Below are 9920 nucleotides of genomic sequence, written 5' to 3'. Positions count from 1 at the left end.
CCCTCTCCCCCTGTCCTTTCCTTCTCTCCCTCTCTCTTTCTCTCTCTCTCTTTCCAATCTCTCTCCCTTTCTCTTTCCCTCTCCCTGTCTCTTTCCTTCTCTCCCTCTCTCTTTCTCTCTCTCTCTCTTTCCCATCTCTCTCTCTCTCTCTCTCTCTCTCTCTCTCTCTCTCTTTCTCTCTCTTTCCCATCTCTCTCCCTTTCTCTTTCCCTCTCCCTGTCTCTTTCCTTCTCTCCCTCTCTCTTTCTCTCTCTCTCTCTCTTTCCCATCTCTCTCTCTCTCTCTCTCTCTCTCTCTCTCTCTCTCTTTCCCTCTCTCCCTGTCTGTTGTGTCCTCGGGGAAGGCGCTTATTAACTCCTGTTTTTCTCTCTCCACCCAGCTGTGAATGGGTGGTACGTGACTTTGGTTGGGGAAGGGTTAACCCTCTCACCGCCAAGCTCGCATTTATGCACAGGCGTGGTAGAGGATCCGTGTCACTGAAAGGTGGCCATTAATTGGTCTGTTATCCATGAACCAGCTGCTCTCAATGTTCGGTGGTAGGATAGGCCATATATTCTATACATCGCAGAGGGAATCCCCAGCTATTCTTAGCCACTGTCTTTTCTGTGTTTATACCAAAAGGGAATTGTGTACTCTAAATTGACTGGCGGTGAAAGGGTTAAAACGGGTGGAAGGAGTTTCGTTGGATCCCGCTTTCCTATGCCCGAGCCTTGGACACAGTTGGATATGAATTCACCACACCCAAATGACCGTAAAGAATCTATGGGATCTTTTACCTTTGTAAAAACGATAATGGCCTGGTTAGCAGGCGTTAATGAAAACGTACAATGTTATTCTCGGACGCCGTATTAATCATCGCGTGTGTGTGTGTGTGTGTGTGTGTGTGTGTGTGTGTTTGTGTCTCCGCGTGTCCGTGGCGTCAGTGAGTGGCACAAGCTGAGCATCGACGGAGTGACGCTGGCCCAGTCCATTTACTGCTGGGAGGAGAAGGGGGTGGGTTCTGTGACGTCATCCTGCCACCACTCCCGTGCCCCGCCCCCCCTCAACACCAACAGGTAGTCCGTCGCCGTGGCTAGTGTGGTGATAGGCAGTGTGCTGCTGTGTAGTTTTGTGTAGTATAGTGCAGTGCAGTGTTGTGTAGTGTAGTGTAGTGTAGTGTAGCTGTGCACGTGATCAGCATGGCTGTTGGCGTGTAGTGTAGTATCGTGTCGTGTCGTGTCGTGTAGTGTAGTGTAGTGTAGCACAGTGTTGTGCAGTGTAGTGTAATGTAGTGTGGTGTAGCCGGTGTAGAATAGCCGGTGTATGTAATGTAGCGTAGTGTAGTGCAGTGAAATGCAGTGCAGTGTAGCGTAGCGTAGTGTAGCCCAGTGTAGTGTAGCATAGTGTAGTGTAGTGTAGCGTAGTATTGTGTAGTGTAGTGTAGTGTAGTCCACCATGTAGTGTTCATTATGCTTTACGAGTGCCATAAACAACGTTCAGTGTAGCGCAGTATAGTATAGTATAGTGTAGTGTAGTGTAGTGTAGTCCACCATGTAGTGTTCATCATGCTTTACGAGCGCAAAAACAAGGTCATTTGATTTGATTTGACCTGAACATGCTGTTAACTGTTCACTGCAATGCTTTACAGAGCGCCATAGACAAAACGATTTGATCTGATATGACCTGAATATATAATTAACAATTCACAATGCTTTTCGAGCGCTATAAACAAAGCGATTTGAAATGATATGACCGGGATAGTTATGTTGCTAACTGTTCACCATGCCGCTTACCAGAGCGCTATATTGATTTGATATAACCTGAATATGCTGTTAAATGTTCACAGTGTTTTACCGAGCGCTATATAAACAACACGATTTGATATGATATGACCTGAATCATTCTGCTGTTTACTGCTCACCATGCTTTTCACAGCCCTGTAAACAACCATGTGGAGTGATAGCCTAGAGGTAACGCGTCCGCCTAGGAAGCGAGAGAATCTGAGCGCGCTGGTTCGAATCACGGCTCAGCCGCCGATATTTTCTCCCCCTCCACAAGACCTTGAGTGGTGGTCTGGACGCTAGTCATTCGGATGAGAGCAGGAAAAAAAAAATACACACAAAAGAAAGGGGTGGCGCTGTAGTGTAGCGACGCGCTCTCCCTGGAGAGAGCAACCCGAATTTCACACAGAGAAATCTGTTGTGATAAAAAGATATACAAATACAAAAAAAGAGACTTTGTATGATATAACCTGAATATGCTGCTAAGTGTTCACAATGCTTTACCAGCGCTATAAACAACATCATTTCATTTGATTTGATTTGAAATGACCTTAATAAACAGTTTATTTCTCACCATGCTTTACAGAGTGCTGTAAACAACATCATTTGATATGATATTACCCGAATATGCTGTTCACTACTCACAATGCATTACGAGCGCTATCATAAACAATATCATTTGATTGAAACTGACCTGAATATAGAGTTAACGGTTGACCATGCTTTTACAGATCGCTACAAACAACATATATAAAGCGATTTGATATGACCTCAGTATACATTCAACTGTTGGCTGTTCAGTCGCTATGCACAACCTAATTTGATTTGAAATGACACGAATATACAGTTTTCTGTTCATCATGTTTTGCAGAGCACTGGCCTCTCGCAACGACACCCCACTAGCGGACGCTCCGCCCTCTGCTGAGGAGAAGAGAAAGCTGAAGAACAAGAACAGGAAGAAGAGGAGGAGGAGGAAGAACCGACGGAAGAAGAACAGAGGTGAGAGGGTTAACTGAAAAGAGAGAGAGAGAGAGGGTAGGTAGAAAGAGAGAGAGAGAGATTAACTGAAAAGAGAGACAGAGAGTGGGTAGGAAGAAAGAGAGAGAGAGTGGGGGTAGAAAGAAAGAGAGAGAGAGAGAGTGGGGGTAGAAAGAAAGAGAGAGAGAGTGGGGGTAGGAAGAAAGAGAGAGAGAGTGGGGGTAGGAAGAAAGATAGAGAGAGAGAGTGGGGGTAGAAAGAAAGAGAGAGAGAGAGAGTGGGGGTAGAAAGAAAGAAAGAGAGAGAGAGTGGGGGTAGAAAGAAAGAGAGAGAGTGGGGGTAGGAAGAAAAAGAGAGAGAAAGAGAGGGTCGGAAGAAAGAGAGAGTGGGGGTAGAAAGAAAAAGAGAGAGAGTGGGGGTAGAAAGTAAAAGAGAGAGAGTGGGGGTAGAAAGAAAAAGAGAGAGTGGGGGTAGAAAGAAAGAGAGAGAGAGAGTGGGGGTAGAAAGAAAAAGAGAGTGGGGATAGAAAGAAAAAGAGAGTGGGGGTAGAAAGTATAAGAGAGAGAGTGGGGGTAGGGAGGAAGAGAGAGAGTGGGGGTAGAAAGTAAAAGAGAGAGAGTGGGGGTAGAAAGAAAAAGAGAGTGGGGGGTAGGGAGAAAGAGAGAGAGAGTGGGGGTAGAAAGTAAAAGAGAGAGGGGGGATAGAAAGAAAAAGAGAGAGGGTGGTAGGAAGAAAAAGAGAGTGGGGGTAGAAAGTAAAAGAGAGAGAGAGTGGGGGTAGGAAGAAAGAGAGAGAGAGAGAGAGAGAGAGAGAGTGGGGGTAGGAAGAAAGAGAGAGAGAGAGAGAGGGTCGGAAGAAAAAGAGAGAGAGAGTGGGGGTAGGAAGAAAGAGAGAGAGAGAGTGGGGGTAGGAAGAAAGAGAGAGAGAGTGAGGGTAGGAAGAAAGAGAGAAAGAGAGGGTCGGAAGAAAGAGAGAGTGGGGGTAGAAAGAAAGAGAGAGAGAGAGAGTGGGGGTAGAAAGAAAGAGAGAGAGAGAGTGGGGGCAGAAAGAAAAAGAGAGAGAGTGGGGATAGGAAGAAAAAGAGAGAGTGGGGGTAGAAAGAAAGAGAGAGAGAGTGGGGGTAGAAAGAAAGAGAGAGAGTGGGGGTAGGAAGAAAGAGAGAGAGTGGGGGTAGAAAGAAAGAGAGAGAGTGGGGGTAGAAAGAAAAAGAGAGAGAGTGGGGATAGGAAGAAAGAGAGAGAGTGGGGGTAGGAAGAAAGAGAGAGAGAGTGGGGATAGGAAGAAAAAGAGAGAGAGTGGGGGTAGGAAAGAAAGAGAGAGAGAGTGGGGGTAGAAAGAAAGAGAGAGAGAGTGGGGGTAGAAAGAAAGAGAGAGAGAGTGGGGGGTAGAAAGAAGAGAGAGAGAGTGGGGGTAGAAGAAAGAGAGAGAGTGGGGGGTAGAAAGAAAGAGAGAGAGAGTGGGGGTAGGAAGAAAGAGAGAGAGTGGGGGTAGAAAGAAAGAGAGAGAGAGTGGGGGTAGGAAGAAAGAGAGAGAGTGGGGGTAGAAAGAAAGAGAGAGAGAGAGTGGGGGTAGGAAGAAAGAGAGAGAGTGGGGGGTAGAAAGAAAAGAGAGAGAGAGAGAGTGGGGGTAGGAAGAAAAAGAGAGATAGTGGGGGTAGGAAGAAAGAGAGAGAGAGAGAGAGTGGGGTAGGAAGAGAGAGAGAGAGTGAGAGAGTGGGGGGTAGGAAGAGAGAGAGAGTGAGAGAGTGGGGTGTAGGAAGAAAGAGAGAGAGTGTGTGGAGGGGGTAGAGAAGAAAGAGAGAGAGAGTGGGGGTAGAAAGTAAAAGAGAGAGAGTGAGGGTAGAAAGAAAGAGAGAGAGAGTGGGGGTAGGAAAGAGAGAAAGAGAGGGTCGGAAGAAAGAGAGAGTGGGGGTAGAAAGAAAAAGAGAGAGAGTGGGGGTAGAAAGAAAAAGAGAGAGAGTGGGGGTAGGAAGAGAGAGAGAGAGTGAGAGAGTGGGGTGTAGGAAGAAAGAGAGAGAGTGTGTGTGGAGGGGGTAAGGAAGAAAGAGAGAGAGAGAGGGGGTCGGAAAAGAGAGAGAGAGTGGGGGTAGAAAGAAAGAGAGAGAGAGTGGGGGTAGAAAGTAAAAGAGAGAGTGGGGGTAGAAAGAAAAAGAGAGAGAGTGGGGGTAGGAAGAGAGAGAGAGTGGGGGTAGAAAGTAAAAGAGAGAGTGGGGGTAGAAAGAAAAAGAGAGAGAGAGTGAGGGTAGAAAGAAAAAGAGAGAGAGAGAGTGGGTGTAGGAAGAAAGAGAGAGTGTGTGTGGAGGGGGTAAGGAAGAAAGAGAGAGAGAGAGGGGGGTGTAGGAAGAAAGATAAAGAGTGGGGGTAGGAAGAAAGATAAAGAGTGGGGGTAGGAAGAAAGAGAGAGAGAGAGAGAAGGGGGGTAGGAAGAAAGATAAAGAGTGGGGGTAGGAAGAAAGAGAGAGAGAGAGAGAAGGGGGGTAGGAAGAAAGAGAGTGTGTGTGTGGGTGTGGGTAGGAAGAAAGAGAGAGAGAGAGAAGGGGGGTAGGAAGAAAGAGAGAGTGTGGGTAGGAAGAAAGAGTGTGGGTAGGAAGAAAGAGAGAGAAGGGGGTAGGAAGAAAGAGAGAGTGGGGGTAGGAAGAAAGAGAGAGTGTGTGGGGGGGTGTGGGTAGGAAGAAAGAGAGAGAGAGAGAAGGGGGGGTAGGAAGAAAGAGAGAGTGTGGGTAGGAAGAAAGAGAGAGTGTGGGTAGGAAGAAAGAGAGAGTGTGGGTAGGAAGAAAGAGAGAGAGAGAAGGGGGGTATGAAGAAAGAGAGAGTGGGGGTAGGAAGAAAGAGAGAGTGGGGGTAGGAAGAAAGAGAGAGTGTGTGTGTGGGGGGGGGGGGGGGTAGGAAGAAAGAGACAGACAGACAGACAGAGACAGAAGGCGGTGGAGGAAGGGAAGGAGAGAGAGATGGGGGAAGTAAAGGAGAATGACTGACGTTTCCAAAATTTTCTCTCTCACACACTCACCCACCCACCCACCCACCCCTCATCGTTTCTCTAATGCTTACTTACAGGCGGCAACAACAACAACAACAACAACAACAGAATCACAAACAACATAACAAACAACAACATCAATAACAACAACCCACCAGGGAAACCAAGAGCAAAATAAACATAGCACTCAAACAAACCAGTGCAAAAACAGGCGTCACCAAAATCTTCACACACCCTTCATTTTTACTCTTCTGTATAACCTTATTGGCTGCAACAACAACAACAACAACAACAACAACAACCAACTGGAATAATCATCAACAACAGCAACTGACAACATAAACGCAACACACACACACACACACACACACACACACACACACACACAAACACAGAGCATATAAACCAACGTTACCAAAAACCTTCACACAGACACCCTACATCGTTCTTTTTTCTCTGTCCGTCACCTTACAGGCAACAGCAACAACAACAACAACAACAACCCCCTGGACATGGACCGAAGCCGCAGGGAGTCAGGGCCGGGGGGTCGGTGCCGGAAGCACCTGCTGGACAGATGCCCCTGGCCCCACTGCAACTGCTCCTGCCCGCGCTGCCGCTGGCCTCACACCATGAAGGAGGTGAACCAGTACTTCATGAAGAGCCTGGCCTCCGTCATGGACATCGAGCCCAGCAAGATGGAGAACGTGCAGCTGTGCGGGTACTGAGGGCCACGTGCTGGTGGTGGAGGTGGAGGAGGAGGTGGAGAGCAGGAGGAGTGTTTGAAGGAGTTGATGGACCACTGTGGCTATTAAAGGACTAAGACGAGGAGGGGGATGAGAAGGAGGAAGAGGAGGAGAAGGAGAAGTTTGAGGAGGAGGAGGAAAGTTTGAAGGAGATGATGGACCATTGTGGCTGATGAGGGGCTAGATGTTTGGAGCAAGAGGAAAGTGGAACGTTTGAATGAGATGATGGACCATTGTGGACTAGGGTTTTGGAGGAGGAGGAGGAGGAAGGAGAGCCTTACCAGCAGATGTTTGACCACTGTGGTTATTGAGGGACTGGGTGTTTTTTAGGTGAAGAGGAGGGAGGAGCATTTGAATGAGATGATGGAACAATATGGCTATTGTAGGACTGGAACTTTGCAGAAGGAATGTTTAAAGACAGATGATTGACCACTGTGGCTATTGAGAGGACTAGAGGTTTGACGGAGGAAGAGGAAGAGCGTTTGAATGAGATGATGGACCATTGTGGCTATTTAGGGACTAGATTTTTTAGAGAATGAGGAGGTGAAAGAGGAAGCAAATGCTAGACCGCTGTGGCTACTGAGGGACTAGGGTTTTGGAGGAGGAGGTGGTGGAGGAGGAAGAGGAAGAGCGTTTGAAAGAAAAGACTGACCACTGCGGCTATTGAGGGACTAGGGTTTTGAAGGAGAAGGAGGAGGTGTGTTTGAATGGGATGATGGACCATTGTGAGTATTGAGGGACTAGATGTTAGAGTAGGAGGAGGCACGTTGAAGAGTAAGTAATGGACGTGTGTAGTAGTGAGGGTTTTTCCTCCTTCGATTGGGATGGACAAATGGAGGTACCGATTTTTGGGTAGATGTCATCGCAACAGGAACAAAACGTGTGCGTGTGTGTGTGTGTGATGTGTATGTAACTGTCACAGATGGCCAGCTAGGGAACAAAATAATGCCGGTCTATGATGATTGTCTTGGTAACGAGAACAATCCCGACCGACCCCATGGAACAAAGTTGCTATGACAAACAGGGACAGTAAGCGTCTTGCGTGGCTGTCGTCGTGGTAACCGCGATAAGAAAGCCAAGGATGTGAAACAGTTGTCGTCGCAACAGGAATCCTACGTACAGATCCTACGTGGTTGCCGTGCCAACAAGAATACTATGGACAGACTTGTGGTGGTTGTCGTGGCAACAGATAGACTCTGCAGAAAGACGAGTTTGGTTGCTATGACAACAGAGACAAAACTTTTGTTATGCAGGGCACTGTGGGAGACAGATTTCTGTCACTGTGATGACAACTGGAGTAGTGAAGACAGACACGTAGGGCTTGCCATGGCAACAAAAATGGAGGCTGATTTAACTGGCTTCCACTCTATATGTTGTGAAAGACAAACACACCGGTATCGAATCAGTTGACACCTCAAAAAACAGGACGAAATAACAATGACAAAAACAAAATTGCACTGTGTTCATGCAGATTGCACTGGAGCACGCATGACTTGTTGAAATGGCATTCGTGTTTCAGATAATGAACTGAAGCAAGCGAACTGTACCAACTGATTACAGCAGTGATGGTCTGACAAAGCGGATGATGATGTATGAGATGAAGAAAAGTAGCAGGGACAAAGGGAGTAGCACAAACAAAGGGGCATTTGTTCATCCTACCATCTTTGTTACTTGAGGGGTCTCTTAACTTTGTTACCCGAGGGATCTAGATGTGGTGTAGTGTATATGGATTTGTCCAATTACTGTGACGCCTCCTTAAGTAACTGAACTGAACTTTTTTAACTGCTTGAAGAAAAGGAAAAGACAAAAAAAAATGACTGCTATGGGTGGATTCATAATGCGGGATGACCTGAGTTGCTTCGTTGGTTTGATGCACCTTTTGTTTGATATTTTGATTGGTGATCAACGGTGATTAATTCAGCGTGAGGTCTGAGAACCACACAGAGGTGCAAATTGTCACCAACTTGACACCTGCCTGTCGCATTAGTACTAATAAACAAACCAAAAAAACCCCGAAAAATGCAAAGAAGAACAAGGACTCACACCCTCCAATACCGAACACAACCTTCACCCGAAACCAAGACCCAAGCCATGAACTACTGGACCTCAAGGGCATCAGATAGTTAAGCTCTACTTCTACTGACATGATCCCCCTCCACCGTCCCCCCCCCCCCCCCCCCCCCCCCCCGCCCCCCACCTCAGTCGTACGTTTCTCAGTGTGGTTCATGCTGATTCCACACGTCTTTTACGCTTTTGCTGAGGCACCAAATCCATGGCACAGTGTTTCAGACACGTTTTCCTTCTGGGTTTTTTTAATCCAGGCCAGCAGAAGAAGACGAAGCAATGAGCTTTTCTTTTATTTTTTCTTCTTTTTTTTCTTCTTTTTTTCTTTTCTTTTTTTCTTTCTTTTTCCAGTGGTTGTGAGATGACGGACACTGTCGGGGCGACTAGGGGGTGGTGTGTGTGTGTGTGTGTATGTGTGTGTGTGTGGACAGGATGGAAGCTGTCTCAGCGCTCATTTCAATGTCTCGCCAACACTGACCTACCTCTGCTGGGGCACTTTGGAATGGAGGACAGCCCCCCACCCCCACCCCCACCCCGCCCCGCCAGTCATCAACCCAGAGCACGGCTTTGTACAGTTCTTCTCCACTGCCTCTGAATTGCGTATATAGTTCATTTATATATTAGTGTTGTTTCTGAGTGCAATTTGTCTGTGTTGTTGTTGAGGACGTGTATTTTGGTAGTGTTTTTCTTCGTCTTCTTCTTCTTCTTCTTCTTCTTCTTCTTCTTCTTCTTCTTCTTCGTATTCTTTTTCGTCTTATTGTTGTTGTTCTTCTGATTCTGATTCTTCTTTCTTTCTTTCTTTCTTTCTTTCTTTCTTTCTTTCTTTCTTCTTCTTCTTCATTAACTGTAGACTTTCTTCTTTCTTTCTTTCTTCTTCTTTTTTTCTTTCTTTCATTCTTTCTTTCTTTCTCTCTTTCTTCTTCATTGCCTGTAGACTACATACAGGAAAAGACAATGTTTGTACTGGTCCCTTTTGTGACTGTTTCAAACAATGGCGAGTCGGAAACGCAATATCCAGCATAACCTTCTTTTTAGAGAGAAATAATTATGCTTGTCCCCTGAATAAACAGAGGGGTTATGTTCCAGTAATTGATGTGTCATACTCATAATGACAACATTTACCGAACTAGCTTAACCTGGAATGTACAGCCAGTGTTGTGTTGAGCTCGCTGACTTTGGATCTGTGCATTGCACCTTCACTGCGATTGCATTCATCGGATTGTCACTGTCAGCCGACACATGATGCAGTAAAGACTTGATATCATCATTATCACCACCATCATCATCATCATCATTATTATAAGTTGGCTTTTTGGAACCATCCCAACACCTACTGCCCTGAAACCCTCTTGGCCTAGAGAGTGGTGATGTGATTTGGGCAAGACACTCTCCACTATAA

At 46.5% G+C, this 9920-nt stretch overlaps 1 protein-coding gene across 1 annotated transcript in view; it reads left to right on the top strand.

The window, feature by feature from the left end:
- LOC143297645 (palmitoleoyl-protein carboxylesterase NOTUM-like) overlaps positions 1 to 6439 on the top strand; it is a 52680-nt gene extending 46241 nt beyond the window's left edge. The window contains exons 13-16 of the mRNA XM_076610063.1: positions 924 to 1027; positions 2038 to 2044; positions 2632 to 2767; positions 6248 to 6439. Coding sequence (XP_076466178.1) covers positions 924 to 1027; positions 2038 to 2044; positions 2632 to 2767; positions 6248 to 6439 — 439 coding nt within the window. The remainder of the gene's footprint in view (positions 1 to 923; positions 1028 to 2037; positions 2045 to 2631; positions 2768 to 6247) is intronic.
- Positions 6440 to 9920: the final 3481 nt, after the last annotated feature.

The sequence above is a fragment of the Babylonia areolata genome, chromosome 23 (assembly GCF_041734735.1).
Source record: "Babylonia areolata isolate BAREFJ2019XMU chromosome 23, ASM4173473v1, whole genome shotgun sequence".
Lineage (NCBI taxonomy): Eukaryota > Metazoa > Mollusca > Gastropoda > Neogastropoda > Buccinidae > Babylonia > Babylonia areolata.
This window is presented reverse-complemented; position numbering and strand designations above follow the sequence as displayed.